The 20,569-nt window shown below is 51.5% G+C and overlaps 4 protein-coding genes across 4 annotated transcripts; 3 read left to right on the top strand and 1 right to left on the bottom strand.

Annotated features, from left to right (window-relative positions):
• Positions 1–1,058: 1,058 nt before the first annotated feature.
• On the top strand, positions 1,059–5,279 carry BO87DRAFT_306007 (uncharacterized protein; the record flags this gene model as incomplete). The annotated part of the gene is made up of 3 exons (XM_025619346.1): positions 1,059–1,160; positions 1,488–4,057; positions 4,391–5,279. The coding sequence occupies 3 exons, from the start codon at positions 1,059–1,061 to the stop codon at positions 5,277–5,279; spliced, it is 3,561 nt and encodes a 1,186-aa protein (XP_025480896.1).
• A 3,149-nt stretch (positions 5,280–8,428) lies between these two features.
• Positions 8,429–12,441, top strand: BO87DRAFT_28802 (putative C2H2 finger domain protein). The gene has a single exon (XM_025618948.1). It carries the CDS (start codon positions 8,668–8,670, stop codon positions 12,292–12,294), a length of 3,627 nt encoding a protein of 1,208 aa, XP_025480895.1. The 5' UTR covers positions 8,429–8,667; the 3' UTR covers positions 12,295–12,441.
• Positions 12,442–16,293: 3,852 nt separating this feature from the next.
• BO87DRAFT_424903 (putative C2H2 finger domain protein) lies at positions 16,294–19,174 on the top strand (the record flags this gene model as incomplete). The annotated part of the gene is made up of 5 exons (XM_025627267.1): positions 16,294–16,299; positions 16,421–17,151; positions 17,209–17,472; positions 17,534–18,229; positions 18,295–19,174. 5 exons carry the CDS (start codon positions 16,294–16,296, stop codon positions 19,172–19,174), a joined length of 2,577 nt encoding a protein of 858 aa, XP_025480894.1.
• Positions 19,175–19,403: 229 nt separating this feature from the next.
• On the bottom strand, positions 19,404–20,444 carry BO87DRAFT_375591 (uncharacterized protein). Its single transcript, XM_025623086.1, has 4 exons — positions 20,286–20,444; positions 19,842–20,224; positions 19,638–19,764; positions 19,404–19,549 (listed from the first exon to the last, which is right to left on the bottom strand). The coding sequence occupies exons 2-4, from the start codon at positions 19,965–19,967 to the stop codon at positions 19,494–19,496; spliced, it is 309 nt and encodes a 102-aa protein (XP_025480893.1). The 5' UTR covers positions 19,968–20,224; positions 20,286–20,444; the 3' UTR covers positions 19,404–19,493.
• Between the last annotated feature and the right edge of the window lie 125 nt (positions 20,445–20,569).

The raw sequence follows: 20,569 nt of genomic DNA, 5'->3' as shown, positions 1-20,569 counted from the left end.
AATTCATGTGGGCTCCTAAACGTCTGGATATCAACAGCGACATGTCATCGATCGTTGGTTAGCGTTGTCCACTCCCCGCCCACTCGACTTGCCCCCCCTCATCTCGCTCTCTTTCTTTCCCCTCGGCGGTGTTTGAAAGTGAGAGAGAGCTCGGACTCTTGGACTCTCGAAATAGCATGCTCTAGGACGCTTGCTCCGCTGCTCGTCTTCTGATTCACCCTGCCACCCCCAAATGATCGAGTCGTTGATGCCCAATGCTGGTGACACCGCCTGCTGATTGGATCCGCTTCGAGTCCCGACTCAAACGCCTCGGTCCACTCCGATGACTCCCTTCTTGCACCCAAGTGTGTGCTCTTGCCTTCTCTCGCCTAGTCGGACTCCTACGGTCTATGACTCCCTGGTAGAATGGGTATCAATTGCCCTCTAAGGTTCGGTCCGCCGTCGCGCCTCGCCCAGCCCCCCTGAGGCTGGCCGGAGCCCTTTGTAGATGCAGTTTTTTTTCTTGTTTGGGCGTGACTGGGAACCGGTTATTAGCTGCCCTCTTTTTCCCCAACGTCGTCTCTTCTCTCGAATCCCATTCCTCAGAATTCAACTATTTTAAGAGCCAGCGTGTGGAAAACTATCCTGGCTTTCCGGAGTGTCTGTCCACTGGCAAACTTGCCATTCGACATCCGGTGATTTGTCTTCCGTGTATTCCTACCATTTGCGCCCACCTGCATACATTCTGCTCAACGGGCCTGAGCATTATTTTCCAATTTTCCCTATTCTCCTAATTATTTTTTTCTCCCTCTCTTTTCTCCTTACCCCCTAAATTTTTTTTTTCTTACTTTCTTTCCTGCCTGACCGTGTTATCACCTACCTTGTCGGGCCCCTGCGTTTCGCTCTGTATCTATATCAACTCGGAATATATCACGACGCCGCCGAACGCGCTTACAAATGTACAGTGTTAAACCCGCAGCCACCCAATCTAGTCTCCGCTGACCGTGTTACTTCTTTAGCTATTGGGAACACGTCTTACAGCCTTATTCTAACTTGGGCACGCATCACTATCGCCCACCATGGCTAACAAGAAGAGCAAGTCCGGTAACAAACAAAAGAATAAGAAGGGCAAGAACCAAGAGGCCTCTGGTAATCAGACACCTCAGCCCGACCCTCCTGTTGTTGAACAACAACAAGAAGAACAACAAGAGGAACAACAACAGCAACTAGAACAACAAGCAGAGCCAGAGGAACAACAACCACCACCAGAGGCACCTCAACCTGAGCTCTCCACTGAGGAGCCAGCGGTCCAGCCTGAGAGCCAACAAGAGGTCCAACAGGAGAACCAGCAAGACCCGCAGCAAGAGCAATCGCAGCCAGAGGTCTCCACTGAAGAGCCGGTACCAGAGCCCCAGCAAGTAGAAGAGCAAGTTCAGGAGCCACCGACAGCTCAGCCTGAGCCCACATCGGAACAAGCAGAAGAGCAACCAGAGGGTCTGCAAGAACAGCAAGACATACAACCTGACGAGCAGCAACACGAACAACCGCCCACTGAAGCCGAAGCTCAAATCGAAACTGAAGCTGTAGCTGAACCTGCAGCTGAGGCGCCGATCGAATCACAGCCGGCAGAAACAGAGCCCGTATCTGAAACCGTACCAGAACCGGCACAAGAGCCAGAGTCGGTGCCAAACCAAGAACCAGAACTGGAGCAACCACAGGCTTCCGTCGAGCCAGACTCGACTGTGCCCGTAGACGAGGCACCAGTCCAGTCGCCGGCGAACGAGGAGGGTGGGTTCGAGCAACCGGAAGTTCCTGAGCCCGCCCAAGTTGAGCAATCCGACGTGAACGATGTGCAGACCTATTCTGAACAGCCACAAGAGTCGAGCTGGGAGGAAATAGGCACATCGGAACAACACGCGGGTGACGCTGAGGAGCACCACGAGACCGACCCTTTCCAATTTGAAGCTAGCGGTGCCGCTGAAACAGTTGAGGAGACACCAGTAACAGCACCGCAGACACCGCTGGATTCTTCATTCGTCCCGACCCAGTCGTGGGAGCCCTTGGAAGAACCACAGCCCCAGGCGGACAGCTCATTCGTGGCAGCATCCTTTGGCTCCAACACCGGAGCTCCAGAGACTTACTCGCATATTCCTGAAATGTCTGAGCCTTTCGCCGACACTGTAGTCGCTCAGCCTACTCCTTTCTCTGATACGTTCGCCCCCTCGAGCGCTACTCCCGCTTCGAAGCCTGGTTCTCCGATTCCCCAAAGCGGTTCACCAATCCAACGCACTGCATCCCCATCTTTCAAGTCTATGTCGCCTGGTCCTCAGAGCGCTGCTGCTACACCACGTGCCACTTCACCGGTGCACCAATCTGCGTCGCCAGTTCGACCTTACCATTCTCCGGTGCAGCAGTATACCTCACCGATGGCCCAACCCGCCTCGCCAATACGGGAAGCAACGGTTCTGTCGCAAAGGAGTGCCTCTCCCACACCGCCAGGCGCTTCTCCCGTATTTCAATCAGCTTCACCCGCCGTGCAACAATATTCTCCAGTGCAGAAGGTTGCATCACCTGTGCAAAAGACCGTGTCACCCGTACAGAAACACGTCTCGCCTGTCGCGAAACCCGCTTCACCTGTTCCGAAAGTCAGCAGTCCTCTAGCACGTGGGCACATGTCTCCCATGATGTCTCCACAAATGGCTCCTCCGCCAATGACGGCGAGGATGCATCAACAGCCAACCGCCATACCGCCCTACCCCCCCTCCTATCACTCGCCTATCATGAGCGCCAATGGCTTCCTTCCCCAGTATGCCTATTACCAGCCTTCCCCTAACATGCACCCGACCCCTCGAGGCTCAATAGACCCCGGGTCGGCTGCATCCTTCCAGGCTTTGCAGAACCTGGGATTCGGCAATGGCCATCCTCTGAATGGCAAAGGAGGTACCATCTCGCCTCCGCACGAACATGAAGAGCCTATTGAGCTTCTCCAGAGGATCCAGGATGCCATTCCCGACATCGGCCGGCTGCTCAATAGCTACAAGACCACCAAGGGCAAGTTGCAGGCGCGGGAGTCCGAGTTCAAGCAGATGAAGAACCAACATGAGCAGGAATTGATGCACAAAGACTTCTACATCGATGCCCTGCAGAATCAGATGCGGAAGGCGGCCAGTGAAAGTGCGGAGGAATCAACGAGACTGAAGAATACCATCAATGAGCTTCGCATGGAGCTGGGCAACGAGAATGAGAAGAAGAAGGACCTTCAGGAGAGGCTACATGATTCGGAGAAGGCCAATGAGGAGCTAACGCAGACGAAGGCCGAGCTGGAGGAGGAGGTCAAGACTCTCAACACCAACCTTCAAGAGGCACATGAGACCTACGAGAGGGATATGGAGGCTGCCAGACAAGACAAGGAGTCATCTCTTGCCACTCAGAAGAAGGAGCTGACGGAGATGTTCGAGGAGATCAAGGCAGAAGACGAGAAGGCAGCAGCTGAGGCTCTCGCGGCACGCGAGCGCGAGTTGCTCGACCAGCAGGACGCGATGAAGAACGATTACGAGAACCAGAAGCAACAGATGCAGGAAGCGCACGACACACTGCAAGCCGATTTTGACTCCAAGGTTGCCGAGCTGGGCTCGACAAAGGAAGAACTTGAAACCAGAACTACCGAACTCGCAGACAAGCAGAAGGAACTGGAGGATACCATTGAGACCAACGCCAAGGAGATGGAGGACCTTCGTCAGACCCACGCTAACGAAGTCGAGTCCCTCAACAACAGCCACGCAGAGAAGGTGGCGGAGATGGAGAAGGAGCACAGCGACCGGCAGCAGAAGTGGGCTGATGAGAAGACCGACTTGGAGGGACGGCTCTCGGACAAGATCCAGGCCTTGGAATTCTGCGAGCGGGAGAACAAGAAATTGGAGGAGGATAATCTTGTCAAGGAGAAACAGGTTCAGCACGCGGTGGATGGAATGCGCCTCACCATTGATAATTTGGACAAAGATTGCGACAGGTTGAGAAAGACTCTTCACAGCCTTGGAGAAGCCACTGACCTCAAGAGCACGAAGGGTGATACATTCTTGTAAGTGACCCAGTGCATTGAGAATGTGTTTTAGTACCCGACTTTCGTTTATGATCTCTCATCTTCCGATGTTCTTTTCTTTTTTTCTTTCTTTTTCCTTCTTCTGCATTATCTTTGCATTTTAATTTCGATGTCATGTTTGCATTCTTCTTCTTTTCTGCATGAACATGAACCAGAACCAGAACCAGACCACAGTCTTTTGTTTGTTTCATTTCCTTTGTCTTTTCTCCTGTTCTCCTGTCTTTTTCTATAGACTGATCATGATGATGACTATGATGACATGTTGATAACGCTATAAATGTACGTGCTCTGATAAACATCTCCGAAATCTAGTTTGGATTGTTTCGGCCAACTATCTCGGCTTATTGTCTCCTTGTCTAAGGAGCACTTCTCGTACCTTCCAATTGATCCTCCTAAGGACATTCTATCCAAACTTCCATCGGAACTACCATCGTTCCTTGATAACACCCCGGCATCCGTCGAGCTCCGTTCAGCATATGTTCAGCATGTCATTTCTAAGACCTTGACCTACCGCATCTTCCATCCCTTCCTGTTCACCTTGGGCCGCCGGTTCGATAAGGCCGATACCTTCTTCCAGATGCTGTCGATGGATATCCGCCGCAAGTCCGTGAGACGGGAGGCGTTCTGGAGACAGCAGACACTGAAGGCGGCGTACACGACCTCGGACGCCAAGCAATCGATCAACGTGGTGGCGGCCGTCATCGTTGACGAGATCATCGACCAGCTCAAGCACTTTGCCGACCCGAAGAACCTGGATGCTCTTCTCGTCTCAGTCCGCAAGATTGTCAAGCTGGCCGCTGAGACCTGGCGACTTGCGCGCGTGGAGCGAGAGCTGATCCTGGCCTCGTTGCCGTCGCCCGATGCCGATGCCGTTTCCAATGATGACTGGGAAGAGTATGGCACCCCCAAGGAGGGCAGCCTTAGCTCCAAGGAAGACCCCACTCGCCATGTTATCCTGCGCACCTTCCCCCGGATCACGCGCGAGGCAGCGCACGAGGATTTCGCGATCGAGGAAGAAAAGTACAACCCCTGCACATACTCCCGTGGCTGTGTTCTGTACTCCGACTCCCCTGTGGTCATGGCCCGTCTCCAAGAGTTGGCTAAGAAGTCAGAAGACTCGCCTCGTCGTGGTTCAAGAGACTCGAGCCGCTCAGATGGGTCGCCCTCTCCCCGCCGGAGTCGGGACGGCATGAGGGCATGAACGAAAGCTTCGAGTAGTGCGATGTGAGTGGCTATGTCGACCAGGATACTGTTTTAATAACCGGCTTGATTCATATACTTTTGATCTTTCCCCATTTTGTCTTATCTTGCCGGCCCGGCCCTCGCGGGGCTGCGGGGCCACAACAATCCTTTGGGTTTCCTATGTCTTCCAATGTTTTCCTGATCATGACCGAGACGATTTTTTGATGAGAAGGCCCCAACACCCATTCCTTTCTCTAACCAATGTATTTTTTCTGACACAATTTTTATACTTCCTTTCGACACTATCATGTCATTTCGGGGTTATGCCTCTTTTGCTTATGTTACGATTGCGTCTTTGCGTGTTTTAGCGAGCGATTGTTTATTTCATGTGTAACAAACAAATACTGTATGTGAAACTACTACTATATATTTATCTATGACCAGGACCTGGAAGCCCTCACAGCACCTACACAGCATGTACTTAGTGGATATGATGGACGAGTGATGAGAAGATGCGCAGGAGATTGGGGAATGATCTACAATGAAGACATGATGAGAAATGAATGAATCAATCATATGAAAAATAAGATCAGATTGTTTGCAATTCTTCCAACCGACGATTGACTTCGCCCGATCGACAAGTGCCCTGTAAGACCGTAGACCAACCAATCTGGTTGGTCAGTCTAGCTAGACAGATACAGGGTGAGTTATAAGTCGGTTACCCGGGCGCAATTGCACAGCCACGCACATGATGTCAAGATCAGCCATTGCCACACATTCGTAACATACAGTCTCTCTGCGCCAAAGCTTGGTTGGTGCGCGCCCTTTGAGCCTCCTGTGTCCCACATCCGGGGAGAGAAGCCGGTTACACCAGGATACTACTCTTCGCGAGAATCTAGACAGAGAGCAGCCTGACGGTGTGACAAATCCATTCCAATTACCTCCATGATTTGACTAAGGCTTTCACAGTACTTAGTACTGTTTACACATATAGTCCACTTTTATTCACCGCTCATAATGCCCACTACTTACATGCAATGGATTCAAACTACAACTGCCAAGATGTTCCACCGGTTCTGACTCCAACTTGCGCAGCCTCAGACAGGGCTGATCCAGTCGGGGAAAAAAAACATCTCATTATTGCCAAGAAATAGTTTCCGTTAAAATTGTGCTACTTGAGTACTAAGACTCTACACCGTAGTAGGTGAGTTACAAAGTAGATAGATAGAGTGGATTGGGGTTCAGAAGGTGGCTTGTGTCGTGGCTGAGTTTTAGCTACTACCGTTTCAGCACGGGAGTGGGGGTTATAAATAGCAACTGCCGATATTATCATCAGTTAGTACTTAGTATTTACCGCAGCATCGTACTGCTTATACTATTGGGCTGACATTGTGGTGTATACTACTCTAGTAAGCATGCAGGAGATAATAGTATATGGTATATGGCAAGACTAGAAACACTCACTTTTCTACCAGTTATTATTCTCCTTCCCTAGTGACAAGAGACGAGTACTGAGTACTTTAGTAGATTGCGATAATCAAGGTCAAGTGGGGACTTGGTGGGGACGGCACGAGCCCTGCGAATTTCCGAGCTGCTTTTAAATTTTTTTCTTTCCATGACGGGGAATGTGGACGGATAGGATAGGATGGATCCATGGTTTGAGATGGGTGTCCTTGTAGGGATGGGGATGGGTGTTCATCGGGTTGGGTTGTGTGTTTTGTGATCCACTGATCATTTGTAGCATGTGGGTTTCTTTTCTGATGTTCATAGGGTTGGTTGATAGATAGTCGGAGAGGAAGGGATCAGCAGCGTGCAGAATTCGGATTTTTTATTTCTATTATTATTATCTTGTTCATTGATTCTTCTACTAACTAATTATTATTATCTCCGTTATCAATATGACATTTTCGCAGGATGATTGGGGAGAGGTCAGTGCTGGGATAGTAAATTATTTCTTAAGATATGAAGAGAGAGCAAGCACTGTGAATATTCAGGAGATGGCATAACATAACTGCAATTCCCACCACCCCACCAACACTAACTATGACTGATTCGTACCTGAACTTGTTAGTTTTAGTTTGGCTACTAGTTGGTACCCCGCTTGGCTGTGAGTGGCCCGCAATGCTGCACGCCGGCGCGTATCCTCGCCATTCTCACCAGCCAGATTGAGGCCTTCATCCGGTTGTGACAATTGAAGATGATGGTTGGAAATTTAGTAGCTTGGCCTGACTGGCCCCCCCTAATACTACAGGAGTACTACTACTACTACTAGTAGTAGTAGTAGTAGTAGTAGTAGTAGTAGTAGTAGTAGTAGTAGTAGTAGTAGTAGTAGTATTAGACAGTAAGCTTCACTCACCCCCTTCCGATGTGGCTCAGTTCTCTTCGAGTGGTGAATGTGGATTCCCTGTTCAGTCACAGCCGCAAGGCGCCTTTACGCTTTCCCTCGTTTTCTCTCTCTCTCTCTTTCTCTTCTCTTCCTCTCTTCTCACCCACTCACTCACCCTCTTAATTTCTTGCATTTCCTTCGCGTCATCTTCCCAGGCCAGGCTTCTCAAGACCAGAGCCTCGTTTCCTGGGCTTTCTCTTTTTTATTTATTATTATTTTTTTTCCCCCCTACCTTCTCCCCTTCCCACCCATTATTTCGCTCGTTATTTACTCTCATCCTCGTTCCCCGTGACTGCGGCTCTACTTATCGAAATATATTTAATACCCGTAATCTATCCTACTACTATCGCTATCCCCTCTATTATTCCCTCCACCCCCACGCTTGCCTCTCTCTCTCTACTACTACTTCAATCTCTTCACCACCTCAACTTGGACCACCAACAACTAAACAACATCCTGAATCCATCGTTTTTCCCTTCCCTTCCCCTTCCCCGTACTACTTCCACTGCTTGTCGCTCCACTCAGGATTCCGTCCCGCTTAGCTGAACTCTCTTCTGCAATCTTCAGTCACTTGTTTTCCCCTCGCTCGTGACTAAGTACTAGTACTCCAAACTCGGGTCTTGGCCTCATTTGTTCCTCACTCTACTAACTCGCTCCTCCCGGCTTACTGCGACGGTGGCTTACCCACTTCACGTTGCGCCCGCCACATACTGATTTAAGGGGCATTCCTGAATAATCTTCATTGCTTCTACGCCGTTTTCGCTGCTTACGAACGCCGAGGCGCCCTGTTCTCCTCCATGTCGATCTAGAAATGCTATCTCGGATTCCCGTTCACTGGTCTTTGTGTGTAGTCTGCTTCACCGAGACAGACTGAAACCAAGCCTGCAGAACAGCAGAATCCCAGCTGTTTTCTTGCATCACCGAGACTTCTTCTTACTGGAGAGGTGATCGCTTGTCCTCACCGCATAATTCTTACCGCGCGCATCGCACGGTCGATACGAGCCAAAGGCCCACTGCAAGCATGTCCACCTTATCACCGAGGCTCATCCAGGACGAGTCGCCCACCGATATGACTTTCTACGATTCCAACTACCACGACCCTTACCTCTCGGCCCCCTTGGACCCCGATGAAGCTTCCTTCAAGTCCTCCGCTATCAGATTGACGCCTGTTCCTGGTGAAGACCATAGCACAGGAAATCCATCGTCTCCCTTGAATATACAAACACACGATGACTTAGCCAATAGACATGCCAATGGTCAAGCGGCTTCTTACTCAGAGTTTCTCAGCCCAACCGATGACTTTTCGAGCGATATGAGTGCGCACACGTCCCCCAGCGCCGATATATTATCCGCAGGTTTTGGCATGGACGTGGATTTTGGGAACAATGCACTGCAACATGACAACAACATGGCGCTGCCCCTACCGAATATTGACACCTCGGCTACTGACATGCTGCCCTCGTCAACGTCCATGCTGTCGCCACAGCAAGCTGGTTGGACTCCGGTCAGGGAATCTAGTCTACTGCCAGATACGGATCACATCAAGTCTCAGACTGAGCACGACATTATGGCGCGGCAACCCCAAGCACTGTCATTGATCACAAGTCCCCAGAGCGATAACCTCAGTGTTCATGCATTTCCGGATTCGGCCAGAGCAAGGAGTCCTATTGTCAAGATCGAAAGCTACTCCCGCGGGGACTCACCGGTCAGAGATGCTTCTTCAGCCGGGCGACGCCGGAGCCTGACTTCCAACCATCTTTCACCGAACGATATGACCAGTGATTCAGAAAATGAGGGCGTCGAAGAAAGCTACGGGGCAATCCGGCAAAGCTACACAGTTGCACGAGCGAACGACGGTTCCTGGTTACCCAACATGACTACCGGGCAAGGCGGCGTTGAGCCATCGTCACGAGACGAGATTTTCGTCCCGAGTCCGAACGAGATGGAAAATCGACGACGACTAGAGGAGAAGAATGCCGACATCCAGTCATGGTCAGCATCTGTAAGCGCTGCGAATAGTGAGGCAGGAGACGAGGACACTTCTTTGCTTGGTGGGAATCGTAGCCACCTGGGAGGCAGACGCAGAGCCAAAAGTGCCGGGGACCCATCGCTTCAGCCGGATTACTTCTCCCTGAAATCTCGACTCTTGGAACCCGCCGTACCGGGGCCTGGGCTCTTGCTCCATGAAAGTAGCGATGATGGCATCAGTGAAGGCGGGTCGGACAGTGCAGAAAGCCGATCAGACTCACCAGCTGTCAGTGTCAATGAAGCGAGGTGGGCACACGAGGATGCAGAAGTTGCCCCTGAGGAAGAGCAACAGAGACCCGAAGATGGAGAACCGTCCCCACATCAGTTCCTCGGAGCTCCTCCATGGCGGGATCCTGAGCACGACGCATATCCCCAGGAGACGCGGATGCAGCCTGCAAGCTCGAGTGCTGCCATGGTAGAATATCAACGACGAGCCAAGGACATTGACACCGCCTCGCGCTCGGCGACTTGGGGCACCCGGCATTTGAACGATGCAGAAGTCAACAGTATTATCGGCCCAGGTGGCTCCTTCGAAAATATGTCACTAAATGACAAGAAACATGAAAGACGAAGTAGCCTCCGAAAATTCCTACACAGAAAACCCTCCAGCAACTTGAAACGGCGCCTATCGGATCTCTCAATCATTCCCCCCAGCACGGAGGGCGCGAGCAAAGCTGAAGATGCCAAGAGTCCCCCGTTGAGAAAGGACAGCTTCCCTCACCGGTTGAACCTCAGTCGATCCAGGTCTCCAAGCCTTAACACAAGCAGTGCCGTGATCGCTATTGCCGGACAGATGGCGGCTATTGGAGGCAAAGATTCCCTCCGGGCTGCGTCGCCAAATCCAGCCACAGGCCCCTGGACATATCTGAAAGGTCGGGGAAGAAGCCGAAGTGAGCTACCAAGGGCTTCAGCTCCTGGGTTGATGGACCTGATGACCAGTCATGGCGGACCACCGATCCCCAACATTGCCTACTCACCACGGGCAAGCAACCACCACGAAGCCCCGCAGAAGAGTCCAGGAGAGGACCACGCGGGAGCCAATGCAGATGATGAGGATGACGACATGGTGGACGAAAAGGGATTGGTGATGCAGTTCCCGCTCCCATCGCATTTGCCGGTGCCGACTCTCGAGGGGTTCAAGAACCAAATCACGCAGATCAATCCCCGACTTCCGCCCGCATTGATTGAACGCTTTGCTCACGAGCAGCTTCGTCGGTACCGGAAGCTAGTAGAGAGCAAGCAAAGCCATACACGTGCTGTTGGCCAGAAAATATGTAAATCAGGGAAGTTCTGCTTCGCATTGGGTGGCGAGGCAAAAATGCTGGCACCTCGCGCTAGCCCCGAAGCTGCTCACACGCAGTTTCATATCCCGGGTCATGGAGCGGTCGAGGACGATCCTCACAAGCTTGGAGAAAGCGCCGTCACTGCAGCACAGTTTCCCCCGGGTGTACCCCTACCGCCGGTCAAACGGTTGCCGGCGGAGTTCGAGTGCCCGGTATGCTTCCAAGTCAAGAAGTTTCAGAAACCTTCAGACTGGACCAAGCATGTCCACGAAGATGTGCAGCCATTTACATGTACCTTCCCACAGTGCTCGGACCCCAAGTCCTTCAAGCGAAAGGCTGATTGGGTCCGACACGAAAGTGAGCGACATAGAAAACTAGAGTGGTGGACGTGTACGGTTCCTGATTGCAACCATACTTGCTACCGGAAGGACAACTTTGTACAACATCTTGTCAGGGAACATAAGATGCCAGAGCCCAAAGTCAAGAAACCGAAAAACCAGGGGGCGTCGACCAAGACCAAAGGCGAATCTATTTCTCCGGACTCGCAGGAAGACAGCAATCGCGAGCGGGAGATTGAACACCTCTGGGACCTTGTAGAGAAGTGTCGACATGACACGCCCAGGGGACCCAAGGACGAACCGTGTCGCTTTTGCGGTAATGTCTGTAGCACCTGGAAGAAGCTAACGGTGCACTTGGCCAAGCACATGGAACAGATCGCTATGCCCGTTTTGGCGCTTGTAGATGAGAGGGATCTTCCAATGATCGAGACTACTGGTCCTAGCGATGAGCCCGCTCCTGGACTGAATCCAGGGACCCCACCAAATGAAGCCAGCCGTTATATGCCAAACTCGGATGGCGTTGACGGACCCTCGGTGTTATCGATGGATCTCACGCAGGCACCATACGCCAGCAATAATGCCGAGAACGCCCAGGAGCCTATGATGTCCTTCACTCCGTCATATTCCCCCCACTTGCCAACCATGCCTGGTGGTTGGATCTCCGCCGAGCCTGAGTCAATTGACGCGTACGATGATGCGCCCATAATGGGCCTGCCAGGGGGGAGTGCGGATCAGACGCGGCTCATGCCGGTGCATCAGAATTCGGTCACCTATCCGCCCCCTTTCAACGCTGGGCCTCGACTGAGGGTCCCCAATCCAAACCTCAGTGTGTTGCAGGACCCGTATAGCTTCTCCCTATCCCCCACGGACATGCAGCCCACCTATGATCATCAGGGGTCAGTTTACGTATCACCTTCCACGGACCACCGCTATGGGTTTCAAGGCTCGATGCCACCGGCCATGCCTTACGGTCCGGGGGGCTACCGAGAACAGCCCTGATCCTCGATCGGGAGAGGCGACGCCGTAACGTCTCACGGGGCTTATGACCCTAGCGCAGCAGTTGCAGATCGTGAAGGGTGGAGGATGGAATGCGCTTGGAACGGTCGTCTATCCTAGGAAATACTCCCATGACCACACTCGGATTTTTGGGAAAGGATTTTACTTCTTTTTTCTTGTTCTGCTTTTTAGGTCTCATTTCTGTATCTTGTTGATCTGCATCCACCTATATACCCACCATTGGATTGAACATTGCACCATTGACCGTTCTTGGGAAGGAATATTGTATTGTATGCATGTATGTTACTGTGGTTCCGTTTCTCCTACAGGATCCCTTTTTGACCTGCTTAGAGGCTCTCCCAATCTCATTCCTTTTTCTTGTCCAGATAGGTTTTGGGATCCGATTTATTTATTTTTTTTTTTTTTTTTTTATTTTGGCGTATCTCTTGGGGCTTGGCCAGGGATGGATGGCATCAGCCGAGATCCAGCACTACGATGGTCGCCGAACCCCGTCAATCTAGGAATGAGCTAGTTTCGCATCTATTGCCCTGTGTGCTACCTATTGACATCGTATGCACGCTGCACGCGTGGCCCCCAAATTGTCAATTGGTCAGGATGCGATGATTGGAGGAGAGACGACGCACGTCGCAGAGAAACTTGACGGCACACTGCAGCGGGTGGTGAGGGGATGGCATCCGGACGACATTCAACGCAGGACGGAAGATTCCCTCCTCGCTGCCTGTCAATGTCGGGTCGGAGAAGGCGAAACCAACGGCTGATCAACGACCCTGGCGGAAGCACAGGAGGGGGGGGTGTGGTGGTGGGTGAAAGCATAGTCCCCCCGTGGTTACGACGCTGCGAGCACAGCCCATGAGGCTTGGAACCTCAACCGTTGCTCTATTGAAGGAGATCCCTCGGGGTATGATCTGACGCTGGAGGTGATATTTTTAGGCAGACCGGGACGATGATGGGGAAAGGAAGGGAGTCAGGGATCCACGGGGAGGAAAGGCGTGGAAACTAAACTAGTCGATCGACGACCATGACACTACTGGACACGCTACTCTTTCTCTCTTGGGTCTCTACAGGTATTGAGGTTCCGGCATGCATCTAGCTTGGGGGGGTGGGGGTGTAAAATTAGGTAGGTCTGTCGTGTGTTTCGGAGGAATGGGTAAGTGAAAGATAACGAACATGGAAAGAAAGGCAGATGAAGAGAAATGGGGAAGCTAACATCTTTCTCTCTGCAACCAGTCTGCTTGTGGTCAGTCAGTCGACTAGACTATATCAGATAGATTGCTGCAGTGTGATGACTTTGGGTGTAGATCCATAACGGACCTTCCTGAGGGATCGTCCGGGACGCGGGTGAAGGGTTCGCTACCCTACCCTACCCTCTCGATCGGAGTCTTCACTGATCACTCGCCGGGGATGGATGAGGAGGGGGGTGTGGGCTGGAAGACGCGAAACCTAAACGGGGTGGATAATAGCGGGAGAGAGCGACAGAGACAATGAAGATTTCAAGCGAGAAGATTGACCAAGTGGGTATTGACCCAGGCTGTCACTTCACGACGAACGGCTTATCGGGGGCCCTCCTTACTGACACAGCCCCCGTTAGTGACTTTTAGTCCGGCTCTCCGCGAGGGAAAAAGGTTCGCCCCGTCTTTTGTTGAACCGGATTTCTTCCCCTGGCGATGGGCCTGCAGCCAATGGAGCTGCGGCCGCATGATGATCGCTCAACCACCTTACATACGAGGGCTTCTACTCTCTTTTTCTTCCCTTCCCTTTTCCCCTTACCCCCTCTGCTTTCCCACCAATTCATTTGGAGTGACTGATTACTCGACCGAGTATGGCCTGCTCCGGGAAGGACGCACAATGGACAGTCTGAATGCGGGCTGTTTGTGACTTTGTTTCCCCTATCCCGTCGAGCTGCTAGTGATGCCGGATAGTATCACTTGAGTGCCTAAATACGAGAAAGACAGAGGCTCCGAGGAGATGCACAGAACAAGGATGATCCTGCCCCAGCCAGGTGGTAGTAAAGCTGAAAAGGGCAAAAGCAACAATTGACAACAGCGAAAGAAAAATAAAAAGCAAATAAATACGGAATAAAAGAAAACCGAAGAAAAAACAGAGAAGAAAAGAAGAGAAAAGAGCAATACGAAAATGGTAGAGGTAAAGAAAAAAGGAAAAGAAAAAGAAAAAGAAATTCAGAACGACAACTACTACCCGTGGGGGGTAAGAGGAAGAGAACGACGATGAGGAGGAATGATGATGGCTGAGAATAATTGCGCCGAAGTCAATACAGCGCATTACTAGCGAGAAGTCTAGTCTGTCGGACTATTCTTCCTCTTCCTACTATCTATCAATCCATCATCCATGGGTCCAGAGGGTCCTTGTGTCGCCCGTTGGGATCGCATCTCGATCGGATCCTGAGCGCCGGTAGAGGATGGACGATAGCTGGTCCTTGCCATTCTCCATCCATCCATCCATCCATCCATCCATCCATCTACTCCTATCGACCCAGCCTATCGGAAAGAGGATCTATCGAGTCTCGTACCGTGGGTCGGCTTACTGGCTCTGACAGGTCCGTCTGGACTAGCTTGGTTGCTTAACGGGATGGAGTCCACCGGCCTCTCTAGACCGGCTCCAGTTCTCCAGCAGCTTTTTCCCTTTTCCCCCAGCTTCGTTCCACATAATGTAGAGTCTCAACCTGTCACCGCACTCCTCTCTGGTCTGCTGGGCTCGATTGATCGGGGAAGCGCAATGAAAGTGCTAGCCAAAATACCTGCAGCAGGAAGACCCAGTGGATGGAAGGATGAGATGAGCATTAACTAAGGATGATCGGCGTGGCATTCCTTCTGGTCTCCTCTTCTCCAGCAATGCCAGCTTGCGGAGACCTTGACGTGGGACATGCCATGACCATCCGCTTCGATTAGCTCGTCCTGTCAGAGCTTTCTGATGGGGCCCTGGGATGCCTCTTTTTCTGGATTGTTGACTCAATTCCTCCCTCACCTCGACACGTTATCGCGTGGGGGGGGGGGGGGGGAGGCATTTTGAGGGTTTGTAATGGAGATCCTCGGTCGATCCTCTCTTTTCTCTCTCGATCTCTCTCTCCAGTTTTGCTTTTTCCGGCCTGTCGTCTGTTCTCTGTCGGTTTTTATTTATTTTATTTTATTCTTACAGTAATGTGTTTTAATTATTCGGTATATTTATTTATTCTTAATTATTATTTATTTTTCTCTAATTTATATTTTTACTTGCATTTTTTCCTTTTTCCTCCTCTTGGACTGCGTATTTTCCTTCCACTTTGCCATTGTTCCCCATCCAATTATTCGCTTACTGCTTGCTTGTGCTGCTGCTGCTGCTCCTCGTCTTCTTGCATGCTTAGTTCCAGTCGCTCTTCCTATCGTCCCCCCTCTTTCGCTGTCTTGCTTTTTTGGTGAATTTTTTTTTTCTTCTTCTCCTCTTCTGCTCGTCTCGTCTCCTTCTCCTCCCATTTCTTTTTCTCCGGTTCATCGGTCGCTCATCCGGCTGATTTTCACTCTCCTCCCTTTCTTTTCCTGCTTTCGTTTTAGCCCAGGTGTCTTTCTGGTCGCCGACCACGGCTGATTCTCCTCTCCCTCCTCTTTCTCCTTCCTCCTCCTCTTGTCTCCCAATATATTATTCCTTTTAGTGATACGCGGCCGATCTACCGGCTCTCTATCATTTCCTTCTTCTCAGCTGGGACCCAGTGCTCGACAGTCTCCTAACCCAACGATTCTACCCCGAAAGGGAAAAGGAAACTGATCATCATAGGAGCGTTGTGGCTCATCATCGCCGTCTCGGTTTAGAACCCGATCGGTTTCCTCACGACGGGTTTCGTCCCCTCTTGCTATATGATAAACCTCCCAGTGTCCGCCCTCTCCTCCCGTCTCGCCAGAGGCTATCTTCCTACTCGCCAATAACACACCGAGAAAGCGGGTGAGCTTACTCCTGTAGGATCTGCTTCATCCTGCCACTATCACACACATCATGAGTGTATGTTGCAGTTTTCTTTTTGTTTATTCCCCTGAATATTCAGTCATGCACCGGCGGGCGGGATATATGTACATGCCCGGCCGGCCAAGAGACGGGCCAGAGCTGACTCTTGGTGACACAGACATCCGATCCCAGCAAGCCCTGGGACAATTCCAGTGATATCCTACAAGGCATCATGGGCACTAGGGCAGTGCCTACGTCAGGTTCTTCGCAGGTCGACCTCTCATCCGACGGGCTGTCCCCGTCCGAGCTCACGCTGGGCGATCCGGCGTCATTCTTGGGCTTCCAATTCGCATCCGAGCCAGCCATTCCTCATCCTAGTCATCCATCCATTCTTCAACCATGGTCACTGTATCACAAACAATCATCCTCGCCCCTCCCCCAGCTATTCGATGCCTCCGCCTATCCTCCGCTGACCCGATGGAGAAACGACCAAGAGGCGTGGAACCCGCTCCAAGTGACAGGTGGGCCCATCTATCCCGCTGCGTTCGTTGTCCCGCGTTCGCACCAAGTCTACGGCCTCGATCGCCGGTCATCAAGTGGACATCACAGCACGCCCTCCGAGGCTGGCAGTCAGTATACCGGTATCCATCTGTCCGACTCCGGATATAGTACGCAGGGCTGCACCACCCGCTCTGTGGCTGCATCATACGCCCTCGAGTCGGCCTGCAGCCCATTTCTGGCACCTCTCGACCACGAGCAGGATGATAGAGTATCCGCACTCGACCTCAACACCGCCCCATATGGTGACGCCATGGATGCGTTGGACTCTCCGTCCTTGTTGTGCCAGGACGTGATCAAGTGCGACTACCCTGGGTGTCAATGGACTGGCAAATGTCCTTCCGACAAGAGGTTGCGTTCCCTTAGGTGCTTGCTTCAGTGAAAGGGCTAGGAAGCTGACTGTCACAGGAAACACGAAGCCAGGCACAAGAAGCTCTTCAAATGCGACGAGCCGAACTGCACCCGCAAAGAGGGGTTCGGTACCATCAACGACCTTGCTCGTCATAAGAAGTGTGTTCACAAGCAGGAGCCTGAGCGGGGGCCGAAAGTCCTCTACATGTGCTTCGGACATAACTGCCCACGCCGGAATAAGAAATGGCCCCGGTTGGACAACTTCCGTCAACATCTTGCTCGTATGCACAGTGACGAGGACGTTGATGAGCTACTACGGAGGTAGGTCACATGAACACACTGCGCATCAGCTGCAAGATGGAGACATTAACATATTATCTAGGTCGCATGTGTGGTATGAAACCTGCGTGAAGCCGCAGGAGCTGGGGTCCTCTTTCATTGATTTCCTGTCGGAAGAAGCGCCAACCCTACAGGCCGAACCAGTCTGCCAGTCCGAGAGGCTTGCAAAAGATACAATTCAAGGCTCTTCGGCCTCACCAGTTAGCGTTGATAGGGGATTTCCGTCTCCTGAAACCCTCACACCAGATACCGTCATGCGAATGAATGAAGAGTACAACGACCGTAGCGCTGACGCTGCATCGGTCCAACCGCCGCTTGCAAAGCCACTCCCTAGCGAGCTGCCCGCTCTGAGAGCCCTCAATCTGGAATCTTCGTTGGATCAAAAGGTTCCTCTACCCACCCAGCTCGACACCGCCAGAAACGGAAAGATGGACGACATGGTCAATGAAGCTGCAGTCAACATGATCAATGCGATGACAAAGGCCATGAACACCAACGAGCGAAGACGGAGCCAGCAATCCGAGTCTGGGGACGAAATTGTCGACCAGAATGTGGAGCTGTCGGACCGCAAGCGCGATATGCTACAAAGGATCTTGTCCGCTGCCCTTGATCGTCTGTCAGGGCCGTCTGGCTCCAGCCACGCCCCTTCCCAAGCCACTCCAGATGAAGACCGTGAGAAGAAGGGCTGGATTCAATGTGAATTTTGCACGAAGCGGACGCGTCTGCGATGTGAGATGAAGTAAGTGAGCCTTGGTGTTTCTTTTAATATCAGCCGGGACTTTGCTGACTGAGTGGTTTTGAAAGGAAGCATAAGAAACGCCACGAACGGCCATATGGATGCACCTTCTCCAAGTGCAACAAGACTTTCGGCAGCAAGGCCGATTGGAAGCGCCACGAAAATTCCCAGCATTTCCACGCGCAGTGCTGGCGGTGTACCCTGCCCGATGCCACGCAAGAGGGTCTCCCGTGTGCGCGCCTATTCTACCGCCAGGAGATATACGTCCAGCACCTGAAGAAGCATCACGAAACCGATGACGACGAGGTCCGGGCGTCGCTGTGCAACAATCGGATCAACCGCGACGGTGATCCGCGTCCCTCGCACTACTGGTGCGGTTTCTGTCGGGTCCTGCTACCCCTGAAGACACAGGGAGTGGGCGCCTGGAACGAACGATATAACCACATCGATGTCGAGCATTTTAAGAAAGGCGAGCGCGTGGAAGACTGGCTCCTCCCCTCTGGACATCTAACCAAGAGTCAAGAGCGGGACGAGATCAAGAAACAACGGGCCGACGGTAACGGTTATGATAGTGAGCCGGCCATGGATGAAATCAGCGATGACGAATCCGTGAGCAGCGAATGTGCTGCCGAGCACGAGCCACTGCAGGATGACTTGATGGCGATCGACGAGGAACCGACGCCGGAGACCGACTCGTTGCAACACAATCAGTCTAATTCTTACCCTCAATCGTTGAATTTGCGGAAGCGGAAATTTCCGGCGCTGCAGTCTCCAACGAACCCTCACAGAGATACCGCACAGATGGCGGGTCTGGACAAACGGTCAAGACTCGATTCCTCATGGGGATCATTCTATCGTGGTGACGACACCATGCAGCCGAGTCGGTTGCCTCACGAAGGCAGCTCGGCTTATTGTGTTGGCCTAGCCTCGCACGAGGGGATGCAATAACTTGGCACGGATCAAGCGGTGCTCCACCATCTTTACAGTATTGATGAGCCTACTATGGTTGGAGGATCCTCATGACAGATAAGGGGGGCATGTAACTTTAGCCACGTCCAGTCACATCATTTGTTTTGTTTTTCATAGCGTTAGGATACACACATATATATAACGAAGACACGCATACCGACAATCAAGATTCAAGAACAAGATTACCACTGCTACAAGCACTCCACATAGACATAAATATATAAATATAAGATAAGTAGGGGTATATATACACTCCGAGACACAAGTAATAAACCAATTGAACGAGGCGATGAAACGCTTATTTTTGCGCGCCGGTCAATTCCTTAGCCTTCTTCTCCAGCGCCTCTACCTCCTCTACATGGGATCAGTCAGCCACATTCTGTCCTTCAATTTCATAACAACACAAGAACCAAAGATCAAGTAGAGGATAAAGGACACTTACTATTCTTCTCCGCCTTAGATTCATCCATCTCCAACTTCAGCCATGTCCAGTGGATGACCTGATAGGTGAAGATGGCACCGAGAAAGACCTTGGCAAAGGGACTCACAAAGAGTTTGTAGCGGGCCATCTGGTTGCATGGGTTAGCATTGAATTGACTTATGGTGAGACAGGTAGGTAAGTAGACAAATAGATGGATAGACTTACTCCTTCCCTATAAGCACTGGATGATGACGAGTCCTGGCTCCATCTGGCAGTGGAGGTGGACAGGGAGGCCCGCTGAGTGATGGGGATCCGGGAGCGGATGAGGGGGGTGAAGGAGTGGGAGAACATTTTTATGAATTTCAATGGTAGATTATTAGATAAGGTAGGAGTGACAACAAATATGATTTTTGTTTATGTAGTAGATATGTATGTATCTCCGCAAGTTGAAAGTTGCTTTCGGCGAGAGACGGACCGTCTGCTGACTCAGCGATGCCTTCGGCCAAACAGTCACATGATATCAAGCGAGAGGCGAAAGTCGAGAACACGCGGGGAGGGGCAAGGAGTTTAAGGGCGATAAGCTTCGTGGGGAAAAAAATCGTGGGCTACTATTTATATTTTTTAACTATCTAGGCACATTATGGGGCTGAGATGTGGCTCAAGACCTACTATGATTTTTATGATTTTATCTTGGAGAAGGTTTTGGATTTTTGGTGGGTTATGATTGGAAAGGTTGTAGAAGATATTGTTTAGTTTGAGGAGATATTTTAGTTTTGGTTTTGTGTATTAAGTCTATATAGAGGTGAAATTGGGGAGTTTGTTGTTCTGGGATATGGAGGGGGTTGAATGTTGTTATGAAAGGAACGGGGGGGAACAGGACGGGAGAAATAGCGAAGATAAGAATGGGAAGGGCTGATACTTGTTTGGTTTGTGGTGCGCACAGTCATGGATTG

Source organism: Aspergillus neoniger, assembly GCF_003184625.1.
Source record: "Aspergillus neoniger CBS 115656 unplaced genomic scaffold BO87scaffold_12, whole genome shotgun sequence".
Taxonomy (NCBI): domain Eukaryota; kingdom Fungi; phylum Ascomycota; class Eurotiomycetes; order Eurotiales; family Aspergillaceae; genus Aspergillus; species Aspergillus neoniger.
Note: the sequence above shows the minus strand (reverse complement) of the source record. Positions and strands in the feature narration are given on the sequence as shown.

Excerpts from the sequence above, each read along its gene's own strand:
- BO87DRAFT_28802 (XM_025618948.1), top strand. The coding sequence starts at position 8,668 with ATGTCCACCTTATCACCGAGGCTCATCCAGGACGAGTCGCCCACCGAT.
- BO87DRAFT_375591 (XM_025623086.1), bottom strand. The coding sequence starts at position 19,967 with ATGTTCTCCCACTCCTTCACCCCCCTCATCCGCTCCCGGATCCCCATC. Across the intron at positions 19,765-19,841 it reads CCAGTGCTTATAGGGAAGGA|ATGGCCCGCTACAAACTCTT; the intron begins GTAAGTCTATCC and ends CCATGCAACCAG. Across the intron at positions 19,550-19,637 it reads ATCTAAGGCGGAGAAGAATA|AGGAGGTAGAGGCGCTGGAG; the intron begins GTAAGTGTCCTT and ends GATCCCATGTAG.